At 43.3% G+C, this 18,518-nt stretch overlaps 1 protein-coding gene across 1 annotated transcript in view; it reads left to right on the top strand.

Annotated features, from left to right (window-relative positions):
- Positions 1–18,518, top strand: part of LOC110515606 (ankyrin-2) — a 199,104-nt gene that overhangs the window by 42,085 nt on the left and 138,501 nt on the right. The window contains exon 2 of the mRNA XM_036934160.1: positions 1,912–2,013. Coding sequence (XP_036790055.1) covers positions 1,912–2,013 — 102 coding nt within the window. The remainder of the gene's footprint in view (positions 1–1,911; positions 2,014–18,518) is intronic.

Genomic DNA, 18,518 nt, shown 5'->3' on the forward strand with positions numbered 1-18,518 from the left:
ATGTAGCTAGTAGTATATATAGATATATACAGTTTAGTTATAGTATGTAGTTAGTAGTATAGATAGATATATACAGTTTAGTTATAGTATGTAGTTAGTAGTATAGATAGATATATACAGTTTAGTTATAGTATGTAGTTAGTAGTATAGATATATACAGTTTAGTTATAGTATTTAGTTAGTAGTATAGATAGATATATACAGTTTAGTTATAGTATGTAGTTAGTAGTATAGATATACACAGTTTAGTTATAGTATTTAGTTAGTAGTATAGATAGATATATACAGTTTAGTTATAGTATGTAGTTAGTAGTATAGATATATACAGTTTAGTTATAGTATGTAGTTAGTAGTATATATAGATATATACAGTTTAGTTATAGTATTTAGTTAGTAGTATAGATAGATATATACAGTTTAGTTATAGTGTGTAGTTAGTAGTATAGATAGATATATACAGTTTAGTTATAGTATGTAGTTAGTAGTATAGATAGATATATATAGTTTAGTTATAGTATGTAGTTAGTAGTATATATAGATATATACAGTTTAGTTATAGTATGTAGTTAGTAGTATAGATATATATATATACAGTTTAGTTATAGTATGTAGTTAGTAGTATATATATATATATATATATATATATATATAGATATATATATATATACAGTTTAGTTATAGTATGTAGTTAGTAGTATAGATATATATATATATATATACAGTTTAGTTATAGTATGTAGTTAGTAGTATATATATATACAGTTTAGTTATAGTATGTAGTTAGTAGTATATATAGATATATATCTCCATCTCCTCTACCTCCTTCCTTCCATCCCATCCTCCACCCACACCCCACCCTCTCCCTCTCTTCTACCTCCTTCCTTCCTCCCATCCCATCCTCCATCCTCCAGATAGATATATATATATCTATAGCCTAGTGGTTAGAGTGTTGGACTAGTAACCGGAAGGTTGCAAGTTCAAACCCCAGAGCTGACAAGGTACAAATCTGTCGTTCTACCCCTGAACAGGCAGTTTAACCCCACTGTTCCTAGACCGTCATTGAAAATAAGAATTTGTTCTTAACTGACTTGCCTCATTAAATAAAGGTTAAATAAATTAAATAAATTAAATAAAAAATATACATTTGTATTGTACTGGGAGTTGCGACTTGGACCTAGAACATCACCTGGACAACGACCAGGGTTCTGTTCCAGAATGTCAACTTGATTTACTGCTATGAGAGCGATAGAGAGGTCTGAAGAGAGGAAGGGAGAGATACAGATGTCTGAAGAGAGAGAGGAAGGGAGAGATAGAGAGGTCTGAAGAGAGGGAGAGATTAAATACTGATGTTACGTATATAAGATATATCTATACAGTTACAGTATACATGTATATATAATACTTACTGTCTATTCTCCTCTCTCTATCTCTCTCTCTACCCCCCTCCCTCTCTCTATCTCTCTCTACCCCCTCTCTCCCTCTCCTCTCTCTCTTTCTCTCTACCCCCCTCCCTCTCTCTATCTCTCTCTACCCCCCTCCCTCTCTCTATCTCTCTCTACCCCCCTCCCTCTCTCTATCTCTCTCTCTACACCCCTCCCTCTATCTCCCTCTCTCTCTACCCCCCTCCCTCTATCTCCCTCTCTCTACCCCCCCTCTCCTCTCTCTATCTCCCTCTCTCTCTACCCCCCTCCCACTATCTCCCTCTCTCTCTACCCCCTACCTCTATCTCCCTCTCTCTACCCCCTCCCTCTCTCTCCCTCTCTCTACCCCCCTCCCTCTCTCTCCTCCCTCTCTCCTCTCTCTACCCCCCTCCCTCTCCTCTCTCCTCTCTCTCTCCCTCTCTCTACTCCCCTCCCTCTCTCTCCTCTCTCCTCTCTCTCTCCCTCTCTCTACCCCTCTCTCTCTCTCTAGTCTGACAGTAACACTAGTTTCCTGCGTGCTGCGAGGGCTGGGAACCTGGACAAGGTTCTGGAGTTCCTGAAAGACGGAGTTGACATCAGTACCTGTAACCAGGTAAGAACCGCTGGAGATTGCTCTGGCAACGAACGGCTAGACACACAACATTTTAGTCAGCAACAGCATACCACCCTGCATCCCACTGATGGCTGGCCCCTGAAGCTAAGTAGGGTGGGTCCTGCTCGGTCCCTGGATGGGGGACCACCCTGCATCCCACTGATGGCTGGCCCCTGAAGCTAAGTAGGGTGGGTCCTGCTCGGTCCCTGGATGGGGGACCACCCTGCATCCCACTGATGGCTGGCCCCTGAAGCTAAGTAGGGTTGGTCCTGCTCGGTCCCTGGATGGGAGACCACCCTGTATCCCACTGATGGCTGGCCTCTGAAACTAAGCAGGGTTGGTCCTGGTCAGTCCCTGGATGGGAGACCACCCTGTATCCCACTGATGGCTGGCCTCTGAAGCTAAGTAGGGTTGGTCCTGGTCAGTCCCTGGATGGGAGACCACCCTGTATCCCACTGATGGCTGGCCTCTGAAGCTAAGTAGGGTTGGTCCTGGTCAGTCCCTGGATGGGAGACCACCCTGAATCCCACTGATGGCTGGCCTCTGAAGCTAGGCAGGGTCGGTCCCAGGATGGGAGACCAGATGCTACTGGAAGTGGTGTTGGAGGGCCAGTAGGAGGCACTCTTTCTTCTGGTCTAAAGACGATGCCCCAGGGCAATGTTTGGGATGCTGTTGTTTTGTTTGTCCACTCAGTGTAAAGAGAATTAACCCTAGTCAACAGTATATAACTATATAGGGAATGGGTGCTAGTCAACAGTATATAACTATGGGTGCTAGTCAACAGTATATGACTATATAGGGAATGGATGCTAGTCAACAGTATATAACTATATAGGGAATGGGTGCTAGTCAACAGTAGATAACTATGGGTGCTAGTCAACAGTAGATAACTATATAGGGAATGGGTGCTAGTCAACAGTATATAACTATGGGTGCTAGTCAACAGTATATGACTATATAGGGAATGGATGCTAGTCAACAGTATATAACTATATAGGGAATGGGTGCTAGTCAACAGTATATAACTATGGGTGCTAGTCAACAGTATATAACTATGGGTGCTAGTCAACAGTATATAACTATATAGGGAATGGGTGCTAGTCAACAGTATATAACTACATAGGGAATGGGTGCTAGTCAACAGTATATAACTATGGGTGCTAGTCAACAGTATATAACTATATAGGGAATGGATGCTAGTCAACAGTATATAACTATGGGTGCTAGTCAACAGTATATAACTATATAGGGAATGGGTGCTAGTCAACAGTATATAACTATATAGGGAATGGATGCTAGTCAACAGTATATAACTATGGGTGCTAGTCAACAGTATATAACTATATAGGGAGTGGGTGCTAGTCAACAGTATATAACTATGGGTGCTAGTCAACAGTATATAACTATATAGGGAATGGGTGCTAGTCAACAGTATATAACTATATAGGGAATGGGTGCTAGTCAACAGTATATAACTATATAGGGAATGGATGCTAGTCAACAGTATATAACTATATAGGGAATGGGTGTTAGTCAACAGTATATAACTATATAGGGAATGGGTGATAGTCAACAGTAGATAACTATGGGTGCTAGTCAACAGTAGATAACTATGGGTGCTAGTCAACAGTGGATAACTATGGGTGCTAGTCAACAGTAGATAACTATGGGTGCTAGTCAACAGTGGATAACTATGGGTGCTAGTCAACAGTAGATAACTATGGGTACTAGTCAACAGTAGATAACTATGGGTGCTAGTCAACAGTAGATAACTATATGGGGAATGGGTGCTAGTCAACAGTATATAACTATGGGTGCTAGTCAACAGTATATAACTATATAGGGAATGGGTGCTAGTCAACAGTATATAACTATATAGGGAATGGGTGCTAGTCAACAGTATATAACTATGGGTGCTAGTCAACAGTATGTAACTATGGGTGCTAGTCAACAGTATATAACTATATAGGGAATGGATGCTAGTCAACAGTATATAACTATGGGTGCTAGTCAACAGTATATAACTATGAGTGCTAGTCAACAGTATATAACTATGGGTGCTAGTCAACATTATATAACTATATAGGGAATGGGTGCTAGTCAACAGTATATAACTATATAGGGAATGGGTGCTAGTCAACAGTATATAACTACATAGGGAATGGGTGCTAGTCAACAGTATATAACTATGGGTGCTAGTCAACAGTATATAACTATGGGTGCTAGTCAACAGTATATAACTATATAGGGAATGGGTGCTAGTCAACAGTATATAACTACATAGGGAATGGGAGCTAGTCAAGAGTATATAACTATATAGGGAATGGGTGCTAGTCAACAGTATATAACTATATAGGGAATGGGTGCTAGTCAACAGTATATAACTATGGGTGCTAGTCAACAGTATATAACTATGGGTGCTAGTCAACATTATATAACTATATAGGGAATGGGTGCTAGTCAACAGTATATAACTATATAGGGAATGGGTGCTAGTCAACAGTATATAACTATGGGTGCTAGTCAACAGTATATAACTATATAGGGAATGGATGCTAGTCAACAGTATATAACTATGGGTGCTAGTCAACAGTATATAACTATATAGGGAATGGATGCTAGTCAACAGTATATAACTATATAGGGAATGGATGCTAGTCAACATTATATAACTATATAGGGAATGGGTGCTAGTCAACAGTATATAACTATGGATGCTAGTCAACAGTATATAACTATGGGTGCTAGTCAACAGTATATAACTATATAGGGAATGGGTGCTAGTCAACAGTATATAACTATATAGGGAATGGATGCTAGTCAACAGTATATAACTATGGGTGCTAGTCATCAGTATATAACTATATAGGGAATGGGTGCTAGTCAACAGTATATAACTATGGGTGCTAGTCAACAGTATATAACTATGGGTGCTAGTCAACAGTATATAACTATATGGGGAATGGGTGCTAGTCAACAGTATATAACTATGGATGCTAGTCAACAGTATATAACTATGGGTGCTAGTCAACAGTATATAACTATATAGGGAATGGGTGCTAGTCAACAGTATATAACTATGGGTGGTAGTCAACAGTATATAACTATATAGGGAATGGGTGCTAGTCAACAGTATATAACTATATAGGGAATGGGTGCTAGTCAACAGTATATAACTATATAGGGAATGGGTGCTAGTCAACAGTATATAACTATATAGGGAATGGATGCTAGTCAACAGTATATAACTATGGGTGCTAGTCAACAGTATATAACTATATAGGGAATGGGTGCTAGTCAACAGTATATAACTATGGGTGCTAGTCAACAGTATATAACTATATAGGGAATGGGTGCTAGTCAACAGTATATAACTATATAGGGAATGGATGCTAGTCAACAGTATATAACTATATAGGGAATGGGTGTTAGTCAACAGTATATAACTATATAGGGAATGGGTGATAGTCAACAGTAGATAACTATGGGTGCTAGTCAACAGTAGATAACTATGGGTGCTAGTCAACAGTGGATAACTATGGGTGCTAGTCAACAGTAGATAACTATGGGTGCTAGTCAACAGTGGATAACTATGGGTGCTAGTCAACAGTAGATAACTATGGGTACTAGTCAACAGTAGATAACTATGGGTGCTAGTCAACAGTATATAACTATGGGTGCTAGTCAACAGTATATAACTATATAGGGAATGGATGCTAGTCAACAGTATATAACTATATAGGGAATGGGTGTTAGTCAACAGTATATAACTATATAGGGAATGGGTGATAGTCAACAGTAGATAACTATGGGTGCTAGTCAACAGTAGATAACTATGGGTGCTAGTCAACAGTGGATAACTATGGGTGCTAGTCAACAGTAGATAACTATGGGTGCTAGTCAACAGTGGATAACTATGGGTGCTAGTCAACAGTAGATAACTATGGGTACTAGTCAACAGTAGATAACTATGGGTGCTAGTCAACAGTAGATAACTATATGGGGAATGGGTGCTAGTCAACAGTATATAACTATATAGGGAATGGGTGCTAGTCAACAGTATATAACTATATAGGTTATGGGTGCTAGTCAACAGTATATAACTATGGGTGCTAGTCAACAGTATGTAACTATGGGTGCTAGTCAACAGTATATAACTATATAGGGAATGGATGCTAGTCAACAGTATATAACTATGGGTGCTAGTCAACAGTATATAACTATGAGTGCTAGTCAACAGTATATAACTATGGGTGCTAGTCAACATTATATAACTATATAGGGAATGGGTGCTAGTCAACAGTATATAACTATATAGGGAATGGGTGCTAGTCAACAGTATATAACTACATAGGGAATGGGAGCTAGTCAAGAGTATATAACTATATAGGGAATGGGTGCTAGTCAACAGTATATAACTATATAGGGAATGGGTGCTAGTCAACAGTATATAACTATGGGTGCTAGTCAACAGTATATAACTATGGGTGCTAGTCAACATTATATAACTATATAGGGAATGGGTGCTAGTCAACAGTATATAACTATATAGGGAATGGGTGCTAGTCAACAGTATATAACTATGGGTGCTAGTCAACAGTATATAACTATATAGGGAATGGATGCTAGTCAACAGTATATAACTATGGGTGCTAGTCAACAGTATATAACTATATAGGGAATGGATGCTAGTCAACAGTATATACCTATATAGGGAATGGATGCTAGTCAACATTATATAACTATATAGGGAATGGGTGCTAGTCAACAGTATATAACTATGGATGCTAGTCAACAGTATATAACTATGGGTGCTAGTCAACAGTATATAACTATATAGGGAATGGGTGCTAGTCAACAGTATATAACTATATAGGGAATGGATGCTAGTCAACAGTATATAACTATGGGTGCGAGTCATCAGTATATAACTATATAGGGAATGGGTGCTAGTCAACAGTATATAACTATGGGTCCTAGTCAACAGTATATAACTATGGGTGCTAGTCAACAGTATATAACTATATGGGGAATGGGTGCTAGTCAACAGTATATAACTATGGGTGCTAGTCAACAGTATATAACTATGGATGCTAGTCAACAGTATATAACTATATAGGGAATGGGTGCTAGTCAACAGTATATAACTATATAGGGAATGGGTGCTAGTCAACAGTAGATAACTATGGGTGCTAGTCAACAGTATATAACTATGGGTGCTAGTCAACAGTATATAACTATATAGGGAATGGGTGCTAGTCAACAGTATATAACTATGGGTGCTAGTCAACATTATATAACTATATAGGGAATGGGTGCTAGTCAACAGTATATAACTATATAGGGAATGGGTGCTAGTCAACAGTATATAACTATGGGTGCTAGTCAACAGTATATAACTATGGGTGCTAGTCAACATTATATAACTATATAGGGAATGGGTGCTAGTCAACAGTATATAACTATATAGGGAATGGGAGCTAGTCAACAGTATATAACTATGGGTGCTAGTCAACATTATATAACTATATAGGGAATGGGTGCTAGTCAACAGTATATAACTATATAGGGAATGGGTGCTAGTCAACAGTAGATAACTATATAGGGAATGGGTGCTAGTCAACAGTATATAACTATATAGGTAATGGGTGATAGTCAACAGTAGATAACAATGGGTGCTAGTCAACAGTATATAACTATATAGGGAATGGATGCTAGTCAACAGTATATAACTATGAGTGCTAGTCAACAGTATATAACTATGGGTGCTAGTCAACAGTATATAACTATATAGGGAATGGATGCTAGTCAACAGTATATAACTATATAGGGAATGGGTGCTAGTCAACAGTATATAACTATATAGGGAATGGGTGCTAGTCAACAGTATATAACTATGAGTGCTAGTCAACAGTATATAACTATGGGTGCTAGTCAACAGTATATAACTATATAGGGAATGGATGCTAGTCAACAGTATATAACTATATAGGGAATGGGTGCTAGTCAACAGTAGATAACTATGGGTGCTAGTCAACAGTATATAACTATGAGTGCTAGTCAACAGTATATAACTATGGGTGCTAGTCAACAGTATATAACTATATAGGGAATGGGTGCTAGTCAACAGTATATAACTATGAGTGCTAGTCAACAGTATATAACTATGGGAGCTAGTCAACAGTATATAACTATATAGGGAATGGGTGCTAGTCAACAGTATATAACTATATAGGGAATGGGTGCTAGTCAACAGTAGATAACTATGGGTGCTAGTCAACAGTATATAACTATGGGTGCTAGTCAACAGTATATAACTATGGGTGCTAGTCAACAGTATATAACTATATAGGGAATGGATGCTAGTCAACAGTATATAACTATGGGTGCTAGTCAACAGTATATAACTATATAGGGAATGGGTGCTAGTCAACAGTAGTGACCTGGACACTTCCCAGGATACGGAGGGGAGCCAATAGGAAGGGAGGTTGAGTTAGTTAAATTATGTAGTCAAACCTACCTATAAACCTTTGACTTATGACCTAACTGAATAACTCACGAAACAGACGCTGTGTGTGTGTGTGTGTGTGTGTGTGTGTGTGTGTGTGTGTGTGTGTGTGTGTGTGTGTGTGTGTGTGTGTGTGTGTGTGTGTCCAGTCCCTGTGTTATGTAATAGACTTAATATTTCAGCTCACATGTCATTTGGTCTTTAAAAGCCTCTGTGTCGTAAGTTAAACACACACACACACACACACACACACACACACACACACACACATACACACACACACACATACACACACAAACACACACACACACACACACACACACACACACATACACACACACACACATACACACACAAACACACACACACACACACACACACACACACACACACACACACACACACACACACACACACACACACACACACAGCGTCTGTTTCGTGAGTTATTCAGTTAGGTCATAAGTCATAGGTTTATTAATATGTTTTATATAATATAAATAAACAACGGAACAGGGTGATTTAGACCACAGCCCATAGGGTAGTAGTGTAGTGTATAGGGGATAGGGTGTTTTAGACCACGGCCCATAGGGTAGTAGTGTAGTGTATAGGGGATAGGGTGTTTTAGACCACGGCCCATAGGGTAGTAGTGTAGTGTATAGGGGATAGGGTGTTTTAGACCACGGCCCATAGGGTAGTAGTGTAGTGTATAGGGGATAGGGTGTTTTAGACCACGGCCCATAGGGTAGTAGTGTAGTGTATAGGGGATAGGGTGTTTTAGACCACGGCCCATAGGGTAGTAGTGTAGTGTATATGGGACAGGGTGATTTAGACCACAGCTCATAGGGTAGTAGTTTAGTGTATAGGGGACAGGGTGTTTTAGACCACGGCCCATAGGGTAGTAGTTTAGTGTTATAGGGGACAGGGTGGTTTAGACCACAGCACATAGGGTAGTAGTGTAGTGTATAGGGGACAGGGTGGTTTAGACCACAGCCCATAGGGTAGTAGTGTAGTGTATAGGGGACAGGGTGGTTTAGACCACAGCCCATAGGGTAGTAGTGTAGTGTATAGGGGACAGGGTGGTTTAGACCACAGCCCATAGGGTAGTAGTGTAGTGTATAGGGGACAGGGTGGTTTAGACCACAACCCATAGGGTAGTAGTGTAGTGTATAGGGGACAGGGTGGTTTAGACCACGGCCCATAGGGTAGTAGTGTAGTGTGGTGTATAGGGGACAGGGTGGTTTAGACCACGGCCCATAGGGTAGTAGTGTAGTGTATAGGGAACAGGGTGGTTTAGACCACGGCCCATAGGGTAGTAGTGTAGTGTATAGGGGACAGGGTGGTTTAGACCACAGCCCATAGGGTAGTAGTGTAGTGTAGTGTATAGGGGACAGGGTGGTTTAGACCACAGCCCATAGGGTAGTAGTGTAGTGTATAGGGGACAGGGTGGTTTAGACCACAGCCCATAGGGTAGTAGTGTAGTGTAGTGTATAGGGGACAGGGTGGTTTAGACCACAGCCCATAGGGTAGTAGTGTAGTGTATAGGGGACAGGGTGGTTTAGACCACGGCCCATAGGGTAGTAGTGTAGTGTATAGGGGACAGGGTGGTTTAGACCACAGCACATAGGGTAGTAGTGTAGTGTATAGGGGGCAGGGTGATTTAGACAACAGGCCATAGGGTAGTAGTGTAGTGTATAGGGAACAGGGTGATTTAGACCACAGGCCATAGGGTAGTAGTGTAGTGTAGTGTATAGGGAACAGGGTGATTTAGACCACAGCCCATAGGGTAGTAGTGTAGTGTATAGGGGACAGGGTGGTTTAGACCACAGTCCATAGGGTAGTAGTGTAGTGTATAGGGGACAGGGTGGTTTAGACCACAGCCCATAGGGTAGTAGTGTAGTGTATAGGGGACAGGGTGGTTTAGACCACAGGCCATAGGGTAGTAGTGTAGTGTAGTGTATAGGGGACAGAGTGATTTAGACCACGGCCCATAGGTTAGTAGTGTAGTGTATAGCGGACAGGGTGGTTTAGACCACAGGCCATAGGGTAGTAGTGTAGTGTATAGGGGACAGGGTGGTTTAGACCACAGCCCATAGGGTAGTAGTGTAGTGTAGTGTATAGGGGACAGGGTGGTTTAGACCACAGCCCATAGGGTAGTAGTGTAGTGTATAGGGGACAGGGTGGTTTAGACCACAGGCCATAGGGTAGTAGTGTAGTGTAGTGTATAGGGGACAGGGTGGTTTAGACCACGGCCCATAGGGTAGTAGTGTAGTGTAGTGTATAGGGGACAGGGTGGTTTAGACCACGGCCCATAGGGTAGTAGTGTAGTGTATAGGGGACAGGGTGGTTTAGACCACAGGCCATAGGGTAGTAGTGTAGTGTAGTGTATAGGGGACAGGGTGATTTAGACCACAGGCCATAGGGTAGTAGTGTAGTGTAGTGTATAGGGAACAGGGTGGTTTAGACCACAGCCCATAGGGTAGTAGTGTAGTGTGTAGGGGACAGGGTGGTTTAGACCACAGCTCATAGGGTAGTAGTGTAGTGTATAGGGGACAGGGTGGTTTAGACCACAGCCCATAGGGTAGTAGTGTAGTGTAGTGTATAGGGGACAGGGTGGTTTAGACCACAGCCCATAGGGTAGTAGTGTAGTGTAGTGTATAAGGGACAGGGTGGTTTAGACCACAGACCATAGGGTAGTAGTGTAGTGTATAGGGGACAGGGTGGTTTAGACCACAGGCCATAGGGTAGTAGTGTAGTGTATAGGGGACAGGGTGGTTTAGACCACAGCCCATAGGATAGTAATGTAGTGTATAGGGGACAGGGTGGGTTAGACCACAGCCCATAGGATAGTAATGTAGTGTATAGGGGACAGGGTGGTTTAGACCACAGTCCATAGGGTAGTAGTGTAGTGTATAGGGGACAGGGTGGTTTAGACCACAGGCCATAGGGTAGTAGTGTAGTGTAGTGTATAGGGGACAGGGTGATTTAGACCACAGGCCATAGGGTAGTAGTGTAGTGTATAGGGGACAGGGTGGTTTAGACCACAGCCCATAGGGTAGTAGTGTAGTGTAGTGTATAGGGGACAGAGTGATTTAGACCACGGCCCATAGGGTAGTAGTGTAGTGTAGTGTATAAGTATCATTAGTAGATATCCAGCTCTTTGGTCTGATGGGTCACTGTGACATCATTAGTAGATGTCCAGCTCTATGTTCTGCTGGGTCACTGTGACATCATTAGTAGATATCCAGCTGGGTCACTGTGACATCATTAGTAGATATCCAGCTCTATATTCAGCTGGGTCACTGTGACATCATTAGTAGATATCCAGCTCTGTGTTCTGCTGGGTCACTGTGACATCATTAGTAGATATCCAGCTCTGTGTTCTGCTGGGTCACTGTGACATCATTAGGAGATATCCAGCTGGGTCACTGTGACGTCATTAGTAGATATCCAGCTCTATGTTCTGCTGGGTCACTGTGATATCATTAGTAGATATCCAGCTCTATGTTCTGCTGGGTCACTGTGACATCATTAGTAGATATCCAGCTCTGTGTTCTGCTGGGTCATTGTGACATCACTAGTAGATATCCAGCTCTGTGTTCTGCTGGGTCACTGTGACATCATTAGTAGATATCCAGCTCTATGTTCTGCTGGGTCACTGTGACATCATTAGTAGATATCCAGCTCTATGTTCTGCTGGGTCACTGTGACATCATTAGTAGATATCCAGCTCTATGTTCTGCTGGGTCACTGTGACATCATTAGTAGATATCCAGCTCTATGTTCTGCTGGGTCACTGTGACATCATTAGTAGATATCCAGCTCTATGTTCTGCTGGGTCACTGTGACATCATTAGTAGATATCCAGCTCTGTGTTCTGCTGGGTCACTGTGACATCATTAGTAGATATCCAGCTCTATGTTCTGCTGGGTCACTGTGACATCATTAGTAGATATCCAGCTCTATGTTCTGCTGGGTCACTGTGACATCATTAGTAGATATCCAGCTCTATGTTCTGCTGGGTCACTGTGACATCATTAGTAGATATCCAGCTCTATGTTCTGCTGGGTCACTGTGACATCATTAGAATGCCCCCTAACCTCCCACCTCTCCCTTCTCTCTCAGCTGCTGTATTTGGGGTCTGAGTCTCTTCACAACTGTTCTCACCCCCTTCCTCCCCCTCCTCCTCCTCCTCCCCTCTCATTAGTGGTATTTTGGGTGAGGACTGGAGAGAGGAGAGGAGAGGAGAGGAGAGGAGAGGAGAGGAGAGGAGAGGAGAGGAGAGGGGAGGAGAGGAGAGGGGGAGAGGAGAGGAGAGGAGAGCAGAGGAGAGGAGAGGAGAGGAGAGGGGGAGGAGAGGAGAGGAGAGGAGAGGAGAGGAGAGGAGAGGAGAGGAGAGGAGAGGAGAGGAGAGGAGAGGGGGAGGAGAGGGGAGGAAAGTGGAGAGGAGAGGGGGAGGAAAGTGGAGAGGAGAGGAGAGGAGAGGAGGAGGTAAGTGGAGAGGAGAGGAGAGGAGGGGGAGGAGAGGAGAGGAGGGCGGAGGAGAGGAGAGGGTCGAGGAGAGAGTGTAGGGGGTTTAAACAACACCCCCTGTCCATCTGTCCCTCCAACCTGTCTCTGTAGTGATGTATAGTAGTCACAAGGTGTAATGAAGGAGCATAAGGGATTTAAAGAGTGTGTGTGTGTGTGTGTGTGTGTGTGTGTGTGTGTGTGTGTGTGTGTCTGTATGCTCCTTGTAGTCGGCCTTTTGTGACTCCCTGACAGCTTGACAGCTAATATTTATACTCTGACACCCTATTGGCTGAAGCTATGGAAAGTGACACCCTATTGGCTGAAGCTATGGAAAGTGACACCCTATTGGCTGAAGCTAAGTGTAGCCTCCGGTCCAGCAGCCTACTGTAACCACTATAGAGTCTCGTATGGATTCAGTATTATCTGGTTTCCCTAGTAACTGATCTGAGGTCTGAAGCTAAGCCTATTGGCTGAAGCTAAATGTAGCCTCCGGTCCAGCAGCCTACTGTATCCACTATAGAGTCTCGTATGGATTCACAGAGTATTATCTGGTTTCCCTAGTAACTGATCTGAGGTCTGAAGCTAAGTGTAGCCTCTGGTCCAGCAGCCTACTGTAACCACTATAGAGTCTCGTATGGATTCAGTATTATCTGGTTTCCCTAGTAACTGATCTGAGGTCTGAAGCTAAGTGTAGCCTCTGGTCCAGCAGCCTACTGTAACCACTATAGAGTCTCGTATGGATTCAGTATTATCTGGTTTCCCTAGTAACTGATCTGAGGTCTGAAGCTAAGTGTAGCCTCCGGTCCAGCAGCCTACTGTAACCACTATAGAGTCTCGTATGGATTCAGTATTATCTGGTTTCCCTAGTAACTGATCTGAGGTCTGAAGCTAAGTGTAGCCTCCGGTCCAGCAGCCTACTGTAACCACTATAGAGTCTCGTATGGATTCAGTATTATCTGGTTTCCCTAGTAACTGATCTGAGGTCTGAAGCTAAGTGTAGCCTCTGGTCCAGCAGCCTACTGTAACCACTATAGAGTCTCGTATGGATTCAGTATTATCTGGTTTCCCTAGTAACTGATCTGAGGTCTGAAGCTAAGCCTATTGGCTGAAGCTAAGTGTAGCCTCTGGTCCAGCAGCCTACTGTAACCACTATAGAGTCTCGTATGGATTCAGTATTATCTGGTTTCCCTAGTAACTGATCTGAGGTCTGAAGCTAAGCCTATTGGCTGAAGCTAAGTGTAGCCTCCGGTCCAGCAGCCTACTGTAACCACTATAGAGTCTCGTATGGATTCAGTATTATCTGGTTTCCCTAGTAACTGATCTGAGGTCTGAAGCTAAGCCTATTGGCTGAAGCTAAATGTAGCCTCTGGTCCAGCAGCCTACTGTAACCACTATAGAGTCTCGTATGGATTCAGTATTATCTGGTTTCCCTAGTAACTGATCTGAGGTCTGAAGCTAAATGTAGCCTCTGGTCCAGCAGCCTACTGTAACCACTATAGAGTCTCGTATGGATTCACAGAGTATGATCTGGTTTCCCTAGTAACTGATCTGAGGTCTGAAGCTAAGCCTATTGGCTGAAGCTAAGTGTAGCCTCCGGTCCAGCAGCCTACTGTAACCACTATAGAGTCTCGTATGGATTCACAGAGTATGATCTGGTTTCCCTAGTAACTGATCTGAGGTCTGAAGCTAAGCCTATTGGCTGAAGCTAAGTGTAGCCTCCGGTCCAGCAGCCTACTGTAACCACTATAGAGTCTCATATGGATTCACAGAGTATGATCTGGTTTCCCTAGTAACTGATCTGAGGTCTGAAGCTAAGCCTATTGGCTGAAGCTAAGTGTAGCCTCCGGTCCAGCAGCCTACTGTAACCACTATAGAGTCTCGTATGGATTCAGTATTATCTGGTTTCCCTAGTAACTGATCTGAGGTCTGAAGCTAAGCCTATTGGCTGAAGCTAAGTGTAGCCTCCGGTCCAGCAGCCTACTGTAACCACTATAGAGTCTCGTATGGATTCAGTATTATCTGGTTTCCCTAGTAACTGATCTGAGGTCTGAAGCTAAGCCTATTGGCTGAAGCTAAGTGTAGCCTCCGGTCCAGCAGCCTACTGTAACCACTATAGAGTCTCGTATGGATTCAGTATTATCTGGTTTCCCTAGTAACTGATCTGAGGTCTGAAGCTAAGCCTATTGGCTGAAGCTAAATGTAGCCTCTGGTCCAGCAGCCTACTGTAACCACTATAGAGTCTCGTATGGATTCAGTATTATCTGGTTTCCCTAGTAACTGATCTGAGGTCTGAAGCTAAATGTAGCCTCTGGTCCAGCAGCCTACTGTAACCACTATAGAGTCTCGTATGGATTCAGTATTATCTGGTTTCCCTAGTAACTGATCTGAGGTCTGAAGCTAAGCCTATTGGCTGAAGCTAAGTGTAGCCTCTGGTCCAGCAGCCTACTGTAACCACTATAGAGTCTCGTATGGATTCACAGAGTATTATCTGGTTTCCCTAGTAACTGATCTGAGGTCTGAAGCTAAGTGTAGCCTCTGGTCCAGCAGCCTACTGTAACCACTATAGAGTCTCGTATGGATTCAGTATTATCTGGTTTCCCTAGTAACTGATCTGAGGTCTGAAGCTAAGCCTATTGGCTGAAGCTAAGTGTAGCCTCCGGTCCAGCAGCCTACTGTAACCACTATAGAGTCTCGTATGGATTCAGTATTATCTGGTTTCCCTAGTAACTGATCTGAGGTCTGAAGCTAAGTGTAGCCTCCGGTCCAGCAGCCTACTGTAACCACTATAGAGTCTCGTATGGATTCAGTATTATCTGGTTTCCCTAGTAACTGATCTGAGGTCTGTTGTTTTGGGTTTTTTTTCTCCCCTAGTGGTTAAGATTAGGATTTGAGGAAGGTAAACTGATCCAACGACACACGCATAAACATAAACCTACACAGCACAAAATCATACACACACACACACACACACACACACACACACACACACACACACATACACACACACACACACACACACACACAAACCTGTATCTCCTCCAACACACACAAATACGCTTGCTCACACCCAGCCCCCCCCCCCACCAGACACACACCCCCTCCCCAACAGACACACACCCTCCTCCCCAACAGACACACACCCTCCTCCCCAACAGACACATACCCTCCCCACCCTCCCCAACAGACACACACCCTCCCCTCCCGGTCAGTGTAACAGGAGAGGCCTGCCCTTCGTATCTGTTCGGTGGGGCGTCAGGTGACCTGCTGTAAATACCATTCAAGGGGGCAATCTGGGATTCAGGAAACAAGGTCGTTCCACCCAAACACTTTGTTTTGATTGGTTAACAGCTGAGCGATGGGTCTGGAGAAAACGTCAACACTCTCAAACGTATAGACGGAGGTACGGATGGATGCGAGGACTGAGCGTCCGTGGAGATCAGAATGATAGTTGTAACCGTGTTTTGAGGCTTTATCGTGTTTATTTACAATTAGGTGGACAAAACGATGGACGAAAAACAAGGGCACGTTGTGTGTTCTGACGACAACTAAACTGATGAGGCGTTTATAAAAATGATATTGTTTAAGAAAATCAAATCAAATCAAATGGTATTAGTCACATGCTTCGTAAGTTGTAGACTAAGTGAAATGCGTAGTTAGGGTCCACTGGGATATATGATCTACCTCTGGTCTATATAACACGTCTAATGACTGGTCTATATGAACTACCTCTGGTCCATGTAACACATCTAATGACTGGTCTATATGAACTACCTCTGGTCTACATAACACATCTAATGACTGATCTATATGAACTACCTCTGGTATATATGATCTACCTCTGGTCTATATAACACGTCTAATGACTGGTCTATATACAGACGATGCAATCTCAACCACACTGCACACTGCCCTAACCCATCTGGACAAGAGGAATACCTATGTGAGAATGCTGTTCATCGACTACAGCTCGGCATTCAACACCATAGTACCCTCCAAGCTCGTCATCAAGCTCGAGACCCTGGGTCTCGACCCCGCCCTGTGCAACTGGGTACTGGACTTCCTGACGGGCCGCCCCCAGGTGGTGAGGGTAGGCAACAACATCTCCTCCCCGCTGATCCTCAACACTGGGGCCCCACAAGGTTGCGTTCTGAGCCCTCTCCTGTACTCCCTGTTCACCCACGACTGCGTGGCCACGCACGCCTCCAACTCAATCATCAAGTTTGCGGACGACACAACAGTGGTAGGCTTGATTACCAACAACGATGAGACGGCCTACAGGGAGGAGGTGAGGGCCCTCGGAGTGTGGTGTCAGGAAAACAACCTCACACTCAACGTCAACAAAACTAAGGAGATGATTGTGGACTTCAGGAAACAGCAGAGGGAACACCCCCCTATCCACATCGATGGAACAGTAGTGGAGAGGGTAGCAAGTTTTAAGTTCCTCGGCATACACATCACAGACAAACTGAATTGGTCCACTCACACAGACAGCATCGTGAAGAAGGCGCAGCAGCGCCTCTTCAACCTCAGGAGGCTGAAGAAATTCGGCTTGTCACCAAAAGCACTCACAAACTTCTACAGATGCACAATCGAGAGCATCCTGGCGGGCTGTATCACCGCCTGGTATGGCAACTGCACCGCCCTCAACCGTAAGGCTCTCCAGAGGGTAGTGAGGTCTGCACAACGCATCACCGGGGGCAAACTACCTGCCCTCCAGGACACCTACACCACCCGATGTCACAGGAAGGCCATAAAGATCATCAAGGACATCAACCACCCGAGCCACTGCCTGTTCACCCCGCTAACATCCAGAAGGCGAGGTCAGTACAGGTGCATCAAAGCTGGGACCGAGAGACTGAAAAACAGCTTCTATCTCAAGGCCATCAGACTGTTAAACAGCCACCACTAACACTGAGTGGCTGCTGCCAACACACTGACACTGACTCAACTCCAGCCACTTTAATAATGGGAATTGATGGGAAATGATGTAAATATATCACTAGCCACTTTAAACAATGCTACCTTATATAAATGTTACTTACCCTACATTATTCATCTCATATGCATACGTATATACTGTACTCTATATCATCGACGGTATCCTTATGTAATACATGTATCACTAGCCACTTTATACTATACTATGCCACTTTGTTTACATACTCATCTCATTTGTACATACTGTACCCGATACCATCTACTGTATCTTGCCTATGCTGCTCTGTACCATCACTCATTCATATATCCTTATGTACATATTCTTTATCCCCTTACACTGTGTACAAGACAGTAGTTTTGGAATTGTTAGTTAGATTACTTGTTATTACTGCATTGTCGGAACTAGAAGCACAAGCATTTCGCTACACTCGCATTAACATCTGCTAACCATGTGTATGTGACAAATAAAATTTGATTTGATTTGATTTGATTATATGATCTACCTCTGGTCTATATAACACGTCTAATGACTGGTCTATATGATCTA

The sequence above is a fragment of the Oncorhynchus mykiss genome, chromosome 10 (genome assembly GCF_013265735.2).
Source record: "Oncorhynchus mykiss isolate Arlee chromosome 10, USDA_OmykA_1.1, whole genome shotgun sequence".
Lineage (NCBI taxonomy): Eukaryota > Metazoa > Chordata > Actinopteri > Salmoniformes > Salmonidae > Oncorhynchus > Oncorhynchus mykiss.